General features: G+C 45.8%; 1 protein-coding gene across 2 annotated transcripts in view; it reads right to left on the minus strand.

The window, feature by feature from the left end:
• ABCA1 (ATP binding cassette subfamily A member 1) overlaps positions 1–21,455 on the minus strand; it is a 147,487-nt gene that overhangs the window by 81,542 nt on the left and 44,490 nt on the right. The window contains exon 5 of one of the 2 annotated variants that reach the window (XM_032164775.2): positions 20,088–20,206. In XM_032164775.2, the coding sequence (XP_032020666.1) occupies positions 20,088–20,206 (119 nt within the window). Of the gene's footprint in view, positions 1–13,905; positions 14,231–20,087; positions 20,207–21,455 lie in introns of those variants that run through there. The other variant, XM_032164777.2, reaches the window with a different exon arrangement.

The raw sequence follows: 21,455 nt of genomic DNA on the forward strand, positions 1-21,455 counted from the left end.
GAGAAATGTATCATAATATTGATGATCAACAGTTGCCTGGCTAAACACACACAGGAATGAGATAGGGGAGCATCGCCCTATCAGGAGAGGCACGAAAATATTGCTTTCTGGTAACATATTGAGCCACACTCAGCATGTGCTCCTCAACTCATTGTGATGGTGCTGTTACACACACACACACACACACACACACACACACACACAGTCTTTCCTTTTCTTTTTTTTTTTTTTTTAATTTTGAGACAGAGTCTCACCCTGTTGCCCAGGTTGGAGTGCAATGGTGCAATCTCAGCTCACTGCAGCCCCCGCCTCCCGGGTTCAAGAGATTCTCCTGCCTCAGCCTCCTGAGTAGCTGGGATTACAGGTATGCACCACCATGCCTGGCTAATTTCTTTTTTTTTTTTTTATCTTTAGTACAGACAGGGTTTCACCATGATGGGCAGGCTGGTCTCAAACTCCTGACCTTGTGATCCAACCTGCCTCGGCCTCCCAAAGTGCTGACATTACAGGCGTGAGCCACCGCGTCCGGCCTTTCTTTGCTTTTCAAGCAAGAAGTAAAACCTTTGAAATGATCTCACCCATCCCACCTGAGCTTTGTGACACAAGTCCGTTCATTCCCGTCTCCCCAGCGCCGTCTCACAGAGCTAAAATTGGAGAGATTTAAAGCCTTATTCCCACAAGCTGCAGAGACTAATCTCCTATTTAATGCAAAGCAAGCAATGATTCTCAAACTTAAGTATGCATCAGAATCACCTGGAGAGCTTGTTAAAATGCAGACTGCTGGGCCCCACCCTTAGAGTTTCTGATACAGCGGGCCTGGGATGCGACTAGAGAATGACTTACAGGTGATGCTGATGCTGCTGACCTGGGGACCATGTTTTGACAAACACTGGCAGAGTGCATTACGCGTATCAAAGTGCCTTCACAGACATGGTCTCATTTTCATTCCAAACATAAAACATGTGATACAAAGCTCTAAAACCCAGGTCTGCCAGGCTTTAGGAAAACACATAAACATATATTTAAACCATCAGCCCTATTAAATGATTTGATTGCTAAAGGATTTCATACAGAATCTCTCTAAATAATAGGACCTCTGGGTACAGTTAGAAAAGGCTTCAATCCAGTGCAACAAAACAAAAAAAGCAGCACTAAGAATCCAGAATTTCAGTCTCTAGAGTTGGAGGCTGTGTCTGGTGGCGTCACTGCGTACCTCATATCATCTTTCTGAACCTCAGTTTCTTGATCTCCAAAATGAGAGTTTTCTGACCAGATACTTGGTAGGAGCCCTATGACTCTGAAACAGTATAGTTTTCCCTGACTCATTTCATTTGACTGTCTACCTCTTCTCCTTCCAACCCACTCTCCTAACAGCCTAACTTCTTTGTAATAAAGATAAAACCAGCTCAACAGGACCACATGAACTGAGTACACGGGGCCAGACACTAAGCAACCTCTAGAGGGCAAACTTTGCAAACTGAAATCATTTACCAGAAGAGAAACAGGTTTGATCTGAAAATGGGGCTACAGTGTGGGGCTTAATGAGGACAGGAGTTAATCCGCGGAGCTAAGAGGGTCACATGCAGAGATAAAGTAGCAGTTGGGCCTGACAGCCCAGCCAGTCTCTCATCAATGCTGCATGATCCAGGTGTATTCTGCTTTAGGCAAACTTCAGTAATATTGAGTTACATAGACAGAATAAATTGAGCAAGATTTACAACGCTAGAGAAATGATTCACTGCTACCCCTCTGTGGCTAGCTCCTAGTTATTCCTCGTGATAGCCAGTAGCTGTTCTTAGGCCCAGTTAGTGTCCCTCAGAATCAGTGCTCCTGCAAACTGCTACCTACCTGACGCTTCCCATCACATATGACTCTACACTGTCAGCATCAGGCTCTCTACTGCAGTTGTCAAACCTCAGAGCACCTAAGCTTCATTTAGGGAGCAGGCTAAAATGCAGCTTCTTGGGCCCAATCCTCAGAGATTCTGAAATACTGGGTCTAGAGTGCAGAGCCTACAAATCTATATTTGAATAAGCAAGCTTTGCATTTTTAATGTTGGGGGAGGGAGGTGTGGAACCACAGTTTAAGGAACATTGTTTTACTTGCATGCTGTCTCCACCAGACTATGCTTACAGGATAGGGAATACGTGTTCTTAGTACCACCAGTGCCCAGACCAGGCCTGGCACAGAATTACTGCCCAGTGAAGAGTAGTTGAATACTAAATACTAGGAGATGAGATTAGGGCTGACAAGGTTCCAAAAGTATCTGAGTACCATCATAGGAGATTTCCTTTTAGCTGATCAGGTCCAGGAAGAGCCCAGGGACGTCAGGACCATCCCCAGGCCACACCCCAGGAGTGAAAAGGACTTCTAACCACTAGAACTGCCTTCCCAGGAACAGAAAGCGACATCCAGGGTCACTTTCTGTTCTTAGGAGAAACAGGAAGGAAGGTGTAAGCTGCTGGCTTCAGTTGAGGACTGGTGTGAAAAGAAAGGTAGACACTAATCATTGTACAACCATGGAAAAAGCACCACCCTGGGAGTCAGAAACCTGGGTTCTATATCCGTTTATTTGTCGGGTCATTTCATGTAGTTGTGCCTCCAATGCCTTACCTATAAAATGAAGGGTCAAAAAAGGCCTCTGTGAAACCTCAACAGAAACAGAATACACGTATTAGCTAACCCTCACTGACCAGGCAGGCCATAGATTCCTCCTGAGCAGAGCCACAGCAATACATCATATTGCACCAGGGAACTTCAAAATAGCTCCCTCCTTCCCAAGCAGGGTGGCAGAAGTGTGGGAGGGTGACCCAGGCCACCCTTGCAATGGGCCTAAGTCATCCTGCTACACTCTCCAGACCAGTGAGTGTGCTCAGCATGCTTATAAGACTTCTGCTATGTCAACAGGCTCTGAAGATGAGAACATCTGGATGTGATCAAGCTCCAACCTCCTATCAGTGAATCCCCCGGATGAGACATAAGAACCCAGAGGCTGATTAAACAGTCAACAACCCTTGGCTGTGCACGTGCATGGTGTGGTAGGTTCGCTGGGTGGGGAAGCAGCAGGGAGGGCCAAAGATCCTCGGCTACAAAGAACTTACAGCCTGATCACGTGGATATTCACCCGTGTAGGCTTAGACTCACACACTAGCACCAACCTGTGTGAAAACAGGAAGGCAACATGGTGTAGTATACTGGTTCTCAAACACGACTGCCCGTTAGACGCAGCTGGGGGCTTCACAAAAATCCCAAAGCCCAGGCCACACCATGGAGCAACTAATGAGAACTGCTAGGGTAAGACCCAGGCATCAGAATTTAATCAAACTTCGCTGGGTGCGGTGGCTCATGCCTGTAATCCCAGCACTTTGGCAGGCCCGAGGTGGGCAGATCACTTGAGGTCAGGAGTTTGAGATCAGCCTGGTGAAACCCCGTCTCTACTAAACATACCAAAATTAGCTGAGTGTGGTGGTGGGTGCCTGTAATCCCAGCTACTTGGGAGGCTGAAGCAGGAGGATCACTTGAACCTGGGAGGCAGTGGTTGCACTGAGCAGAGATGGCACCACTGCACTCCAGCCTGGGTGACAGAGCAAGACTCTGTCTCCAAAAAAAAAAAATTTAATAAAATTTCTCAGGTGATTCCAGCCAAGTCTGAGAAACAATGGTGTGGGGGAAACATCAGGGTTTGGGACCAGAAAAACCTAAATTTGATACTGCATTCTCCTGTAAAATAGCTGTGTGATTGTGAGAAAGTGACTTTACCTCCCTGAGCACAAATTTTCTTAGCAATTAAGTGAAGGTAATAGTATCCACATTTCAAAGATATGAAGACCGGAGATATTCATCATGGTAGGTGCTCAATATATGGTAATAATTTGTGATTACCAAAAAGATATTTTCACTCAACTTTACCACTGTACAACAACGCCATTTATAGAAAAGATGGGGACACAATCCCTACCTTCGAGGAACTTTCAAGGCTGAAAGGCGAGATAAAGAGGCAAATCAATTCAAGAAGGCAGAAGGAAGGATAAGAAAGCCAAAAGGAGACAGTAAATGGAAGCACTAGCCCAAGATGAGGTTTATCTGTAAGTGCTTCATGGCGAGCAACCAGACTGGAGCCAAGTTCTGGAAAAGGACAGAGTCAAAAATCCCTGGAAGCAGCTGGAGAGGAAGGAGTAAGACCTCTCATGATGACAACGACCAGGACATTTTGTGGTCATAATGCTATGCACATAGTAGATTCTCAACAAATGAATGAACAAGCAGATAATTAGAGAAGAGATTTCTCAAAACCTCAGATTTGGGTAGTAGGAAGGGGAGAAAAAAGGAGGGGGTGAGGACAGAGTACAGTGGCTTTGTATCTGCTGGTCTCGGTCTTCTCCCCTATGTTGCTGGCAGGAAAATGGGTGGAAAGCCAAGAATATCAAGAAAGCCAGATGTCTGAAACATACCTTCTCCTCTTACCCCATCCTCATGACATGGCCCATGAGTCACCTCCTCCAGGAAGCCTGCCCTGGCCTTCCCAGCCTCAAGCTGGGTTAGGTGGCCAGCCCTTTATTGTGACTTTTTTTTTTTTTTTTTTTTTTTTTGAGACAGTGTTTCCCCCTTTCACCCAGGCTGGAGTGAAGTGGCCCGCTCTTGGCTCACTGCAACCTCCAAGGCCCCAGGTTCAAGCAATTCTCCTGCCTCAGCCTCCCGAGTAGTTGGGATTACAGGCACCCGCCATCATGCCCAGCTATTTTTCCTTTTTGTATTTTTAGTAGAGTTGGGGTTTTGCCATGTTGGCCAGGCTGGTCTTGAACTCCTGACCTCAGGTGATCCACTCACCTTGGCCTGCCAAAGTGCTAGGATTAGAGGCATGAGCCACCGTGCCCGGTGTTTTGTGACTCTTGTGCCCAACATCCTATGTTTCCCACTAGTACCACACAGATCAAGCTGCAGTCACCCATGTAAATATCCTGCTCCCAGAAGAACAGAAATTCCTTGAGGGCCAGGGTTTGTAATTCCAAAGCCAGCAGTGCCTGGCACAGAGGAGGCACTCAGTAAATTGGATGAACGAATGAATACATGGAGGGATGAACTAATGAATGAATGAATGAATGAATGAATGAATGAATACAAATGAGTGAATAAATTAATGACCTGATGTCATCTGGGGAATTGCCGATTGCAGAGAAGTAAATTCACCTTGCGGCAAGTTAGGGAAAAGATGAAGCAGGACACATGAACTTGAAACAAACCAGGTAAAGAGGACACAAGAGTTCTGCTAAACCCACTCAGCCGTGACAGCCAAGGTCAAGAGGAGAGTCAGGTGAGCGGCAGCTAGAAGCAGAGTGGGGAACAGGAGAGAGGAACGCTGAGTTGATTAAAATGATAAAATGGAGATGACATCCACCTCATTGGACTGAGCTAGGTGTTAAATGAGAAGATGTACCTGCAGACCTAGTATAATGCCAGGCACTGAGTAAGGTGCCCGGTAAAGGATGGCTAATATCATCATCATTTTCAGGAATGACTGATCTGAGCAGATTCATGGCTAATTTAACCTTAAAGCATATTCAGAACAGACAGGACACAGAAGTGGCTTTGGCAGCTAAGTTGAGATGTTGAATTTGTGATCTAAGGTATGCACACGTGTGTATATGTGTGTATTATAATACATATTGCCTAGCTGAGTTCCTAAGACAGAATTATTGAGTTTTTTCTGCTGATACTATCTATAAGGTAAAGGAAAGGTTGAAGCTGACTGATTTGTCTACTCATAACTTTATGAAAGAATAAATCAGTCTAGTATTTTACAGGGAATCACCATGAATGATCGTATCCGGCAGTCACTGCAAGGACGGATATAGGTGGAAGATGACCTGGACGAAAGACCAATCATTCCACACAAGACAGGGAATACTTCCTGAACAGGAGAGTCATTTAGCCATTTAACTTTGGCCAATGAGTTAATGCGGACCTGGATTTTATAATCAGTAAAATGTGTGGGTTGGAGAAGATGATCTCTGAGGTCTTCTTACCTGACATTGAAAGGAACACAGGGCAAAACAAAATCAGCACTGGATACAGCATCACAGGGTCTGAATTCAAGAGTCAGCTCTGCCATTTCCTGACTATGTAATCATGACGCTTACTTTCCCCCCTATTTAAATCTCCCTAAGCCTCAGTTTCCTTGGATATAAAATGGGGCTAATATAGCACTTTGTGAGGCCGAGACAGGTGGATCAACTGAGGTTGGGAGTTCGAGACCAGCCTGACCAACATGAAGAAACCCCGTCTCTACTAAAAATACAAAATTAGCCAGGTGTGGTGGCGCATGCCTGTAATCCCAGCTACTCAAGAGGCTGAGGCAGGAGAATTGCTTGGAGGCAGAGGTTGCAGTGAGCCGAGATCACGCCATTGCAATCCAGCCTGGGCAACAAGAGCAACACTCTGTCTCAAAAAACAAAAACAAAACAAAACAAAAATGGGGCTAATAACATTCACAGGTTGTTGTGCAAACCAAAGATCAAGAACGTGAACGTGCTCTTTCAGAGGAAAAAGCTGACTTGCTCCAAGTGTTCGCTGGGGTAACTGGAAGGTATGACCTCTGTCACAGGATGCGGAGCTGGGCTACTGCTGCCAGCAGAAGAGAAAGTCACTATCCAGCAGAAGGTCAAGAGAGCTCTCCCACCACAGTCTCTTCAATACAGACAAAAATACTTTGATCTGCTGAGCTCAGCCTCCGTGGTTTTGCCTGGAGGAGCAAACAGTGGCCTACCAATTAGCCAAGAGCTTCGCTGTGTGCACTGTAAAGTGGGGCAAAGGAAAGGAAAAAGAACAAAAAACAGGTGAATTGTGTGTTTGTGGGCTGGAAGAAACGAGGCAGAACCTCAGCTTCTTGCCACACATCTAGGCCTCTGGGACCAAGCCGAGGAACCAGCTGGGACCTCTGGGACCCAGGTCCAGGCCTCTGGGACCAAGCTGAGGAACACACTTGCACGTGCAGGCAGAGGGGTGTGACGCGGGGTGGGGGTGAGGTCCTGCTTTCCCGGCCATTCAGTGTTCCTTCAGTTCTCTGAGCACAGAGGACAAGGAAGGTGGGAGGAGGGAGGAGAGGGAGGAGAGGGGTGGAGGAGCTGGGGGGATGCTGGGAAAGAAGGAGGAAAGGAGAGGAGGGAGGGCAGCTCAGGAAGGTGGAGGAGGAAAGCCCTTCGCTGAGCTGAGCTGAGCCAGACGGGGTTACTCTCGGTCAGTGCCCTCCAGTCCCCAGCTCAGGTTTCAAGATCTGTCTTCTCTTTTGCTTAACATGAAAAGGAACCAGAGCAATCAGCTGCTTTAGAAGTGGGTGGAGGAGGCAAATGAAAAAAAAGGAGAAGTAGGGAAAATCACATCAGCATCTCAGACCCAGATGGTCTTCTTCAATGGACCCCTGGGGTGGGGGTGGGGTGGGGGCCTCCCAGCCTGCTAGGAGCTGTCAACTGGGCAGGGCCTAGGAGGGGGAGACAAATTCTAACTCGTGGTTTTAATCAGCCTGAGCTTGTCCAGCCTTATAAATAAGACCTTGAAACACTTCTCTGCTATACAAGGGCTGGTAACAAATACACTCCAGTGTCTTTATGGTATTTTTTTGGTGTTTTGTTTTCCTGATGCTCTGCTGTCTTCTTGAAGAACAGACGCTGCCTGCTTCACCAATGGCTGAGCACTCTCTGGGAAGACCTGGTTGTTGGGTGCTGAGGAGAAGGGGTGAGGTGGGGTGATGCAGCTGCTCCTTAGAGCAGGTGACTCCTTAGAGCAGGGGAGAGTAGGCCAGGGGTGTGTGGTGCACACAGCCTGAGGACACCCATGCTGTTCATCCCGGCCTGGGCTTTCCAACCCAGGAGACGCTTCCTTCTCTACAGAGAAGGCTCACCGAGGGATACCAAGACATACCTGAAAAAACTCAGTTCCAGAATTTTCCAGTTATGTGGCCTTGGGAAAGTCAGTTAGGCTCTCTGAGCCTCCATTTTTCTGTAAATGGAAGTCTAGCTTCCTACACGTGTGGGTTAAGTCATCACTAATGACACTAAGTGTGTTAAGTACTCTGAATGCTGACTGACACATACTCCTTGAAAAAATACAAGCTGAAAATTAAACATGTTCAAAATAAATGCGGATAAAGTCATAGATGACAATCTGTGAAGAATTCCCAAGAGAAACCAGGATATTTGGGTTTATGCTCCCCGAACCTTCCGAGGCATTAGGAAGCCAGAGTCTTCTCTTTCAACCAGTGGGAATACCGTAACTTTAGGAACCACACATTCCTTCTAGTATTTTACAAATAATATAAATTTGTATTAGTTCAACAAACTTCTGAATGGCTACAGTACCCAAAATACTAGTGTTGTGGTTCAAAGGGATAATATTTTTCTCAGTGCTCCTTGAAGGCAGGAACCAGCCTATAACAAAAGAGGCACTGTGTAACAAAATCCCTGCCCTTGCATTCTAAGAGGAGATGGCCAGAGGGTCAGGTGAGCAGAGCGGTGAGCCTCCAACCCTCTCTGCCACTCCAGAATCAGTCAGCACTGGAATCAGGGGTAGAACAAGACATTACTCATCTTCCCCCAGAATACTTTGCTAAGGCAATAGCGCACCTGCTATGATTTGAACGTGTCACCCCTCAAAGTTCATACATTGAAACTTCATCACCAATGTGACAGTATTAAGAGGCAGGGCCTTTAAGGGGTGATTAAGTTATGTGAGCAGTGCCCTCACCAATAGCATTAGGGCCCCTCACAGATGCCATGAGGACCCCTATAAAAGGGCTTGAGGGAGTGGCTTCAGTCCCTTCTGCCAGTTGAGGAAATGGTGTTTGTCCCCCTCTACGGATGCAGCAACAAGGCACCATCTTGGAAGCAGAGAGCAGCCTTCACCAGACACCAAGCCTGCCAACACCTTGATTTTGGATTTCCCAGCCTCCAGAATTGTAAGAAGTAAATTTCTATTGTGTATAAATTACTCAGTCTCAAGAATTTTCTTCTAGCAGCACAAACAGAATAAGACAATACCCATGTCTTACTGAGAAGAGGGAAGGTGGGAGAGGTTACTGGAAGCCCCTAGAATGAGGGTTGAAAACTCTGAATGGTAACAAGTCCCCCAAAGAGCCAGTGCAGCCCCAGAGGGAAAAGATATCCTGGTCACACTGGCCAGGGAGTGGAAGGGCACAGTCAGGCTGGCTTTGAAGCTCAGAAGGAAATGGAAGATAACACTAAGTCATGACATTGACCCAAATGAATTTTGGACCTGAACAGAAAGAGAAGAAGAAACAAAGAACCAACATCAGAAAAAGCAAGAAGATAGCTGAGAAGAAAACTCCGCCTGAAGACCAGAGAGGCAGAAAGATGAGAGAGGACACCTGGAAGACAAAAGGAGTGAAGAGAAGGTAAGAGATAGAAAGTATGAAGAAACAGAGTCCAGAAACAGGAAAGACTACATCAAACAGAAGGGGCAGGGAGAGAAAGAAAAGAGAGTTCGAGGCATTCAGTTCCCAAGGATGAGCTGCTCTCTGACTGAAAAACAGGACCACACACTTCAAACACCACACAACATGGGACTAGAATCAGCCTGCAGGGCCCTGAGAAGCCCAGGCACAAATAGAGCGGAAAAAGATGAGTTTACAAGTTAGGGATGAGCCGGGAGCGGTGGCTCAAGCCTGTAATTCCAGCACTTTGGGAGGCCGAGGCGGGCGGATCATGAGGTCAGGAGATTGAGACCATCCTGGCTAACACGGTGAAACCCCGTCTCTACTAAAAATACAAAAAATTAGCCGGGCGTGGTGGCGGGCGCCTGTAGTCCCAGCTACTTGGAGAGGCTGAGGCAGGAGAATGGCGTGAACCCGAGAGGCGGAGCTTGCAGTGAGCCGAGATCACGCCACTGCACTCCAGCCTGGGGGACAGAGAAAGACTCCGTCTCAAAAAAAAAAAAAAAACAACTTAGGGATGAGATGAGATTCTTCCTAAGGCTGGTCTAAGGAAGAATTAACATGCACAATGTATAAATAGTTAATTTTTTCTAACTTTTAAAATTAACAAAATGTATTAAGGGACATAGTAGTGCTTTGTGGGCACAGAAAAGTGACTCATATTTACCAAGCATTAGGCACACTATTAGCATTATTTTCCAGAATCTTTAAGAACAGCCTATAAAGAAAGGTATTATTATTATTCCCATTGTTCAAATGAGGAAACAGATCTGGAGAATATCTTGCTCAGGGTCATAGAACAAACAAGTGGTAAATTTGAACTCAAACAGCTTTGACTGCAAAGCTTTAGTTCTTTCCACTGTATCAGCAATTTAATGAGATGTTTTAAAAATGCTTCATCGTGATTTTGGCCTCAAAAGCTGGGGATGGCACCTATGCTTCCTAATGTTGGAATAAGCAACATGGCAGCATAGTGTGGGGAGAAAATGCTGAGCCTGGGAGTCAGACAGACCCCGATTCAATGTACAACTTTACTCTGTAATCTTGGACAACAGACATTACCCTTTTGAGCCTCGGTTTCCTCATCAATGAAATGGAGATAATAATACTAATTTGCCCCTGCTAGTGCTGTTTGAAGCCTTCCATGTCATAACATATGAAAAATGTAAAATGGTATCATTATCCGGTGCAACTCAGTCTGTTAAACAGTGTCACTCTGAGATTGCCTTTTGGTGCCTCAATGCAACAGTGACAGGAGGACCAGAAATGGGAAAGCTTTCAATGAGAAACAAACTGGACTCCCAAATTGCTCTTTGCCACCCACAGAATAAATAAACCTTATACTGGAAAAGCAGGAGACATGCAACACTGTTCTTGATGTTAACAATCCAAAACTTTTTAAAGGCAGTCTGATATTTGTGGGGGTACATGCTGTTCTATAATCGAATGCAATTGTGTTTTCTATTCTTGCCTGAGTAAGCTGACCTTTGATTTGATTTAGTTCAAGCAATACTTCAACATTGCAGTGGAGCGTTGCTCCCCACCCCCACCTGCTTACAGCCCAGCTGGGGCCAGGCCCTTGCCCTGGATGGAAATCAAAGACCTGATTTCTGAGATGCAGCCTGGCTTTGGGAAAACTCATGGTAGTGGAAAGGTTTCCAAATATAAAATTCTAAGGCCTCAAATCAAAACTTTTGACAAGTGCATACATACAGAACGTGAATTGCAATCACCTAAAGATTCCAAAGAATTTCCATTTTGAGGATATAATGTTGACACGTGTCACCAGATCTCCCAACAAGATGACACACTGGGGGCCCACAAGGACATAAAATATAGTCTGAGGCTGTAACCTCAACTTTAGCGGCTGCCTGAATGGGTTAGGGGGTTCAGACAGAAAATGAGAAGTGGCTGTGAGTCACAGGATGTTGTTTCTAGATGGGCCTTGGGAAACATTCCATCGGTGCCTGAAGCCAGGAAGTGGAGTGAATCTGGCATTTCTTTCAGAAGCCCTCTTGTCTCCTTTCTCATCTCAGCCAGCCCATGCCCCATGTCCTGTGACTTTAGGGAAGCTTCTGGCTACCCAGAGCTGCTCTCTTTAGGATATAACAACAACAGACCATGAGAAACTGGAATTCTGGTCCTATTACTGCCCCTTGCCAGCTGTGCTTTCTTAGGCAAGTTACCTGGCCTCTCTGAACTTCAGCTCCTTCATGTGTGTATCCCCTACATTTTATGATGATTGTAAAAATGCAGTGAGCTTAAGAACAAGCCTGGTACCTATGCTGGGCCAGGCACTGTACCAAGTGCTTCCCCTTATTAGTCCATTAATTTGCCACAATAGTCCTGAGGGAGGTACTATTGTTATCCCATTTTGAGGAAACTGAGGCACAGAGATGTATGGAATTATCTAAGGTTACACAGCTGATAAGCATCAAGCCAAGATTTGAACCTAGGCAATCTGGCTGCCAAGTCTGTTCTCTTAACACCAAAGTATATTTCCAGGGAGTATTTACAAGATGTTAATTTTCTACCCACTTCCTTCAACTCCCTGCCACAGCCAACTATCTTGCCATGTCACCAAAGCCACCCTGCTCCCTGGAGCTCATGTCTTTTTGATTTTCAAAAATCAAACCAGAATCAAAGGTCCACCCCACTGAATCCTTAGTACTATCAGCAAATAGACAGCCAGAGAGGCATGACCCTTTTCCCTAAGCAGAATCCAGCATAACCCTGGGGACTAATTTCCAAAAAGTATTAGTCAGAGCCATATCAGAAAGGCCAAACAGGCCAGGCGTGGTGGCTCACACCTGTAATCCCAGCACTGTGGGAGGCTGACGCAACTGAGGTCAGGAGTTCAAACACGGTCAGGAGTTCAATTGGCCAACATGGCAAAACTCTGTCTCCACTAAAAAATACAAAAATTAGCCAGGCATGGTGGCGAGTGCCTGTAATCCCAGCTATTCAGGAGGCTGAGGCAGGAAGAATTGCTTGAATCCGGGAGGCAGAGGTTGCAGTGAGCCGAGATTGTGCCACTGCACTCACTCCAGCCTGGGCGACAGAGTAAGACTCCATCCCCAATACCAAAAAAAAAAAAAAAAAAAGAGGGCCGGGCGCAGTGGCTCACACCTGTAATCTCAACACTTTGGGAGGCTGAGGCAGGTGGATCACAAGGTCAGGAGTTCGAGACCAGCCTGAGCAACATGGTGAAACCCCGTCTCTACTGAAAATACAAAAATTAGCAGGGTGTGGTGGCACGCACCTGTAATCCCACCTACTCAGGAGGCTGAGGCAGGAGAATCGCTTGAATCCGGGAGGCAGTGGTTGCAGTGAGCCGAGATCACACCACTGCACTCCATCCTGGGCAACAGAGTGAGACTCCGTCTCAAAAAAAAAGAAAGGCCAAACAAGCCAGATTCATGCGCCATGGACATAAGGGAAGTGGCAGCTGAGCCACTGACTCCACACAAAAGTCCAGCTGAAGGGAGAGAGAAACTCCATACTCGAGGCACGATGTCAGGTTGCTGCCCGGGATCTCTCTGCCAGTCCTGTCCCTTTCTGCCCCTTGACCTCAGCAAGGTGATATGTCCTCCAAAGGGGTCATCTCCAGCCCAGTGACAAAATGCCCAAAGGTATTTCTTATCTTTTCCTGGCAAAATCCTTATAAGCTTCAGAGAGCTCCACATCCTTAAAAAAAAGGTATTTCAGAAGCCCCCAAATCAGGAGCCATAGCAGGCCAGTTGCAGCCCTAGTCCTCACTGGAGAAGGCCAAGATAAGGAACTCCAGCCCATGGCAGAGAACCATGTAGGTTGTACACTATCCGACTCAAATCATCACAGTTCTCATGGAGAGTGCCATTCACGTGGACTGCGGTGTGTATGCACCCCCAGAAACATGTGACTTGTCAGCCCTAGGAACAGCTTGAAAGCCATCCCTACTTGTTCTAGCCATATTCCGCAGGTCTAGAAAATGATCTCTGCAGTCCCACAAAGAACTCACTGGGCTTCTGGAGTCAAAAGGTACTGGTGTGGCCGTAACTTTGGACAGGGCAAGACACCTGCAGAGCTAAGATCTTGCTTGACTCAGAAGTTGCTGAGTTCCATGTACAGTAGAGAGAGGCTACCTGGCTTCCAGCCACACCACAGAATCCACAGCCCTGCCCACACCACTTGGGTCATGCCAGCTAAAAAAAGATGGAGAACTTCCCCCAGATGCCCCACAAGTCTAGGAATTGTTTCTAGACCAGCATAAGCAATGGCAAGGCTGAGGGACTGGCTATGGGGGATGTAGCAGTGGACAAGGGCCTCGCTAAGTGTGGAAACGGGGAACAGAGGGAAGGTGGGGAACTTCTCAGAGGGGATGTGAGGATGGCCTACCCCAGGAAGGCAAGAGGCTTCAGCTCCAGCATATGCACTTCCCAACTATGAGCCAGTAGGACGTCCCAACCACTGCAAGGAGGTACCTGCTCAAGAGGCGACTGTGTCCACAGTGCAACCTGGAGTTGAATGAGAGTCTGTAGTCAAGATTTCAAGATATGGAAGAGGAGCAGGCCTTGGGACCAAGTGGATGTCTGAGCAGAAATGTTCAGTAGGAAGCAGGCTAATGAACCCATTAGGTATCACTAAGCAATACATTTTAAGTAGCTGAAAAGGAAATATACAGCAAAAATTAGACAGCAAAGGGTCTCCTCCTTCTCCCGCCCAGTCATGATTCTCAGCAGCAACAACCCCATCAGAAAGGCCTTAGCTTGGGCCAGTCTGCTTCTCACCCCACCTGAGAATGCCAGATTCACCACAGAGGGGGCACAGCGATAGCAGGTGGCTTGGAGTGGGGAGTGAGGATGACTCCAGGGCAAGGGAGGAAGCTTTGGAAGAGGAGCAGTGCTTCTTGCCCCACCATGCCTGGCAGGAGCAGATTCAGGTGGGGGCCTGAGGCTGACACAAGTTGGTAGGGGGCTCTCTTTAAAAAAAAAATAATAATAATAGCATTTTTTAAAAATCCTATTTGCAAACTTTACAAAAACATACCACTGTGTAAACATATTGCTAAGACCCCCAGAGACGACCTTGAAAGGGGCTATGAAAAATAAAGTAAATATTTTTAGCTTCCCAGTAAATCTACTTTAGGCCTCTGGGTTCATGGCTGCCCTTCCAGAAAGCTCTGGGAGGCAATTTTGTGAAAGAAAGAAGGCCAAGACTTTTTGAAGAACTTCTGTCATCATTATTATTCATAGGCTCTGTTGACCTGGGTTAACACAAGGGAATAAACTATATAATACAATTTTTTAAAGCATTTTTACTTGACCCTCACAATACCCCGTGAAGGACAGGTATTTTATTTTCTCCCACCTTCATTCCACAAAGATTCACTAATGGCTCACCGTGCACCCACTACTGTGCTGGGGCTTGGGATGGAACCATGAGCAAGGCGCCCACCTTGCCCTCAAGGGGCTGTAGTACTAGCAGACAGCCCACATCCTTGGGTAGTCCCAGGTTATCCCCCATCCAAGTACTGACCAAGTTTCTGGGCTGAAGCATTTTCTGGTTGTTTCACCAAAGAAAGTTCCAATTTCAAGGCAAAGAAACTTAAGGCCCAGAGAGGCGGAACAAATGGCAAAGGCCAAACAGTCAGCCAGGAACAGAAGGGGAAGCAAAGCAACTCGAATTTATCATGTGTCAACTGTGGGCTATGAGCTTCACTACAGTCATCCACAGACATCGTCTAATTTAATGCTCAGTGACCCTCAGGGCAGCTAATCTTCAGGTAGACTCTGGGCCAGGAAGAATCAACGCATGCCAAAGTTCACACTTAATGAAGGATGGAGCACGGATTTCTTCCCAAAATGAATCTTAATACAAAGCCCCACACTCACTCTTATACCAATGTTTTCCAATCTTCAATCATTTACAAACTACTCTCATAAGTTTTACCATATTCACATAAAATGTTTCTTTTGAATTAACTTTAATTATATTTTTCCTGTTGAACATCCTCCCAAGCAATAATTTCCATGAAATTGCAATTTGATGTGTGTTAAAATTAAAAGTTCTCATCCACATACTGCCTAAAATCATCCCAGATACCACACAAAACTCACCCAGAGAAACACTTATCTCTGCCAGTCTGCATCTCACAGAGACAAAATACAGACATGTCACTTTCCTTAGGGTTTCTGAGGATGTATCCAATTTTTACATCTTGAGTTGCAGTCACCATAGGTATTTAAGATGAATGAATGCTTCTCACACTGCCTTGCAAACATTAATTAATTTAGCCACCACTCAACTCGTGTGCCTGTACTCTGGTTTAGGAAGAAAATAATAAAATGTCTAAAAAGTTCCAGTGATGAGAAAAGTGGGTGAGGCGCCCTGTAAGACTTCCTCCTTGGATTTCTTATTAGGATGATTTCGAGGATAATTAGAAGATTTGTCCACGGCTTAATTCCTGAAATGGGAGTTCTTCCCAGTTGAAAGATTATTAAAACAGCACAATAGAGCACTGTAGAAGGAGAACTGCCTGGAGCAGCAAGGGGGTTTAGCCGTGATTTATTCCCAGAATATCCCTTCTGTGGTTGTGTAGACTTGGGACAGTCACTTCCCCCTTCTTGGTCAGATTCTTCTCTAGAATAGAAATTCCACATGGAGAGGGGCCATATTTATTTTGGACACCTCTGTGTCTCAGCACTTAGAACAGTGATTGGCATACAGAAGATGCTCAATAAATAAGGGTTGAATGATTGAATCAACTCCTTTATCTATAAATGAACTAACTGGTCTCTAAGGTCTCTTCCAATAAGTGGAAATAAAACGACGCTCTAGCCAAGGAAATCATGAGAGTATTTGAGTAGAGATCCCCATATCTACAAATCATCTGTGGATAGTCCAACGAATTTGACAGATGCAAGCTGAAGGAAAGAACAAGATAAACTTTCCAACTGGATCACAGAAGCAGAAGCCCAGTGGCCCAGCACCGATTACAACACAGGCCTGAGTGGTAGTGTCTACAGGGGTGGTTAGTCTCCACTGCACTGATCCAAGCTTCAAGTCTTTGTCTCACTGTTATTGATGACTTGAATGAGGCCAAAGAGAGTTGTTTATCACATCTCTAGATGACGAGAAAGCAGTAGCAGATATAATACATGGCAAAATCAGAATCTAAAATGGTTTTGGGAGGATGAGATGGCATAGGGAATCTAAACATGTAAAATAGAAAAAAGACATTTTTCCCTTTAGTTCAAAAAGCCAACAATACAACAAAGAAATGGAGAACACGTAATTTGCAATTCTGCCTATTTAAAATAATCACAGTTTTGTTTGAGTGCCCATGGAATATGATTTGACAAGCTGACGTGAATGCCAAAATGCCTAATGCAATCTCAGACTGCATTAACGGAAATGTAGCACTCAGAACAAGGGAGGCAAAAATCCCTTTCTCCTCTGTGCCAGAACACTTCTGTAATTTCCAGTAAACTTCAAAAAGCACACAGACACACTGAAACACAACCAGAGGAGAGGCAGAAGTGGGGAGGAAAAACATTCCATAAGAGGAAAGGAGGCCATTTCGCCTAAAAAATCATGGACTTTGGGAAAACAGGGAAAGAAAAACATGAGGGCTGTCTTCAACTATTTCAAGGAAAACAGAGACTTGTTCTCTAGAAAGCATAACAGGGTGGTGAATATCTTCTAACAATTAGAGCTGTCAACACCCAGAATGAGCTACTTAGTAAGCGGTAGGTCCCCACCCTGGGAAGGTAGGTGTGTGGTAAAAGAGGTGAATGAGGACCAGATCAGCTTCAAGGATCAGCTTCAAGGATCCTCCCAGCCCTGGGAGAGACAGCACAGGAAAGCCAAGCTCATCATGCTGTGATGGGGTGTCAGTGCAGATAAACACAGGTCTCAAAGTGGGGATCCATACTGACACATGCCAGTCTCAGCTTCTCTCCGAAATTGACAGAGTGCTATTCGCAATCAGCAAAAAGTTGGCCAGGTGCAGTGGCTCATGCCTGTAATCCCAGCCCTTTTGGAGGCTAAGGCAGGAGGATCACTTGAGCCCAGGAATTCGAGGCTGCAGTGAGCTCAGTGAGCTCTAAGTGCACCACTGCACTCTAGCCTGGGTAACAGAAAGAGATCCTGTCTCTAAAAAAATAAAATTAAAAATAAAAATAAATTTAAATAAATAAATAAAATAAGTAAATAAAAACAAAAATCAGTAAAGTTACTGATTTCCTGTAGGAAAAGGCAGTGTTTCTGTGAATTTTCCCCTATACTGAAGCCTGTTTTGTGATACAAGACAAGCAAAGAAAGAAAGAATTTAAGAAACAGCTGCAAGGCAGAAAAGGGGACATACTGAGTGAACAGAGATATGAAACAAGCACCGACATAATAATGCACTCAAAATCTAAGGGACCTTCTCTCCTCAGAGCTGTGCACGCAACTGTAGGGTTTTTAGACACAGATGTGGCTTCTTCACCACTTAACTCATGTCTCCAGTTTCTCAAAGAAGGCCAGGCACGGTGGCTGACACCTGTAATCCCAGCACTTTGGGAGGCTGCCTAGATCACGAGGTTAGGAGATCAAGACCATCCTGGCCAACATGGTGAAATCCCATCTCTACTAAAAATACAAAAATTATTTGGGCATGGTGGTGCATGCCTATAGTCCCAGCTACTCAGGAGGCTGAGGCAGGAGAATCGCTTGAACCCAGGAGGCAGAGGCTGCAGTGAGCCAAGACTGCACCACTGCACTCCAGCCCAGTGACAGAGCGAGGCTCTGTCTTAAAAAAAAAAGAAAAGAAAAAGGAAATTAGTGGTGTTTTAAGGCAGTCTCCTCCACTAAGATCAGAAAGTCTGCTTGACAACTTACCCCCATCAGCCAGTCTATTTCAATTGCTGCATAAATTGCAAGGCAGAAGAACAAGGCCAGGTGCTCAGAAATGCATCACTGTCTTGTAAGAATACTGGCTCTCATTTATTGGGAATCTACTATGTGCCAGATACTACATTAGGTTTTGTAGTTTACATTTCAAGTTAGCAGCTATTTTATAGTTGAGGAAATTAAGGCTCAGGGGTTAAATGGCTTGGTTATCACCACTCCAAAAAAAATCATAACTCATATTCACTAAGTGCTTCCTATGTGCCAGATACTGTTTTTAAGCAATTACATGTTTTATCTCATTAACAGCTAAGAAGAGGTGGCTGAAAGGGTGCTAACTAACCTATTCACAAAGTCCTGCAGCCACAAGGTAATGTATGCTAGCACTCTTTCGTCTGCACCACGCTGACTCTTGCGACAGAGGTAAGGGAAATATCCCCAGCTGTGCCTCTGGTCAACCAGCAGGGGCTCTCCAGTAAATAAGGAAGGACTGAGGCTTTGATCAGGGGTTGTTGCTACCTTTCTGTCTCCTGCACCAGAAGAAATGTCCATGTGCAAGACCAGGACCTGCAGGTCAAGGAAACAGCATCTCGATGGCCTGGCTGCACAGCCAGGTGTGGTCTAAGTGGACGCTCCAAGCATAGCCATACCTCTCTCTGCTGTAAAGCAGCACCTCCTCCATGCCACCCCTAAGACAGCTTTGCTTCCCTTGATCATCAAGTCCCACATTGCCCATTGCCTCTTTTCCTGCCCAAGGAAAGCACAGTTCTGTAGCCTTAAAAAAAAAAAAAAGCTCAAATCTGAATCCGGTTTAAACTCTAGAACTTTATCATTTCTTCTTTTGCCAAATAGAAAACAAACTGGTAGGCCTTTCAGCAAAGGCCAGCCAACTCCATCCCTCCCTAAACACCAAACGGAATAAAAAGCACTTCCCTGGAGCAGTGGCAGCCATTGGTCCATGATGGGGAGTAATTTATCACTGACATTGTTTAGAACCACCGGCGCATGGTAATAATAAAATGCAGACCAGCTTTTATCAGCTTCGCTATTGCTTCTACATTCTCTACAGACCATGCACACGCCATTACTGGCTGCACTCAGCCAGCTGCTCCCACCAGCCTCTGTCCCCTTGGCAGGTCACTGCCCGGGAGGCTGCTCTGATGCTATGGCAGCCAATGCCTCAGTCAGCAAATGCCCACTCCTCAGATACCTCCTCGATGGCACGCAATAAATTGCCTGGATACTTACCAGATCAGAGGTAAAGATTTCACTTTTTAAAGACAACAAGTTCAAATGCCCATCAGACTAATTGAAATGACTAGGGGAAAATGAATTGCATTCTCTTTTTAGAAAGAAGTGCTTAACTTTCACTTATCCATATCAACTTACACCTGTAATTGCTCTTATATGCACAGAAATACCCTGTCTATAAATCTGTCCATTCACTGCAACCATATAGCCAACTCCAAAAAAATGCAGTTGGCAGCAATCTGCACCCCTAGCTGTCCCTAAGGCCAAGTCTGTAATATTCTTCTCTGGGGACTTTTCTTCTGTGTTCCCAGAGGAGATTAGTACATCACTGTCTATGGCAACCAGTTCCCCTAGTTTCTTCACCAATGCCTCCTAGAGAGGGGCCCTGCAGGCCAGACACCAAGGAGAAAAACCCCTTGGGGAAGATCTAATGGGAACAAGCCCCAGACACCTGGGCTACTCTCTTTCCCTGGTGCAGGTCAATTTCCAATTATAAACGGATGCAGAGAAGGTTTTTGCTTACTTGAGCTGGATTTCTTGATCTGCTGTAATGTTCTCAGAACTTTGCGCATGTCCTTCATGCTGGTGTCTTTCTGGCTGTATAAAAGAAGCCTCCGAGCATCTGAGAACAGGCGAGATACACTGTAAAGGGTGTGAGAAAAGGAGAAAGGCTCTAGTTAGGCCAACTGCCTCTGCTGCTTTACAAAAGTGAATGCCAAGTGCACACGACTCAGCCTGGCTCTCAGGTCCTCCACAGGCTGGCCCTGGCCCACTCTCATGGCTCCCCACACCCAGCTCCATTCATCACCATGTTCCCTCCCCGACCCATCATCACTGCCCCAAATGCCCTTCTCCATTGGTCTACACACCCAAATCTTACCACCCTTCAAGGCCCGGCTCATCATGCATGTGCACACACATGCAGGCACACACATGCCCCCAGGGCTGACTTATCCATGAGGCACAGCAGGTTCAGTGGCCTGGGCCTGGGATACTCTAAAGGGCATATTAAAATGTTTTAATTTATTTTAAAAGCAGAATTAAAAGTTAATACACTAAAAATGTATGAACAATCATGAATCTGGTCTGGATTGTATTCATCTTTATACCAATGCAGTCATGAAATATAATTTTTAATATTTGTGTATGGAAGGGGCCCATGGAGGCTACAAAGCCAGTGTAGGGTCCATGAACATGACAGTGTGGCCCTGCATGCAGCAGCTGCAGCTTCCTCAGGATTGTCCTGAGCCACATCCCATAGTCCTTAGTCCGTCCTAACTCACATCACGGTCCTGTGCATTTGAAGAATCCCCAATGTCTCATTTGGGAGACACTTATTATGCCCATACTTATGTCCAGGCACTGAAGCCAGGAGCCAGGAATACAAAGGGAAGGGGCAGCATCCTGCTTTGCTCAGGGAGCTCATGCTCAGGGGAGAAAGACCTGCAGACATTGTAGTCTGATGGGGCAGTGACAGAGGTGAGAGAGGTGATCTGATGCAGAGAAGACAGAACTCCCCTAGCCTCAGCTGTCAGCTCCTTATGGGCAAGGACCCTTCCAGCATGCATCTTTGTACCAGCCCCTACCCCCTAGCTCCTAGAGCCAGCCCATTCAGATGGCACATCTGCTGAATGATATCATTAACAACATATAGTATATTCCAAAATAGCTAGCAGACAGGACTTGAAATGTTCACAACTTAAAGAAATGATAAATACTCGAGGTGATGGGTACCCCAAATACCCCAAATTCTCTGAAATTCTCCCTTCCCTCATTCTGCAGACTCCATCACACAAGCATTTAGAAAAACAACTTCACTTAAATCCAGCCATTCAAAATTCTCCAGAGGACAAGAAGGGAAGGAAAAGGATTAACTGACAAGTTTGGAAAG

The sequence above is a fragment of the Hylobates moloch genome, unplaced genomic scaffold, assembly GCF_009828535.3.
Source record: "Hylobates moloch isolate HMO894 unplaced genomic scaffold, HMol_V3 SCAFFOLD_10, whole genome shotgun sequence".
NCBI classification, from domain to species: Eukaryota; Metazoa; Chordata; class Mammalia; order Primates; family Hylobatidae; genus Hylobates; species Hylobates moloch.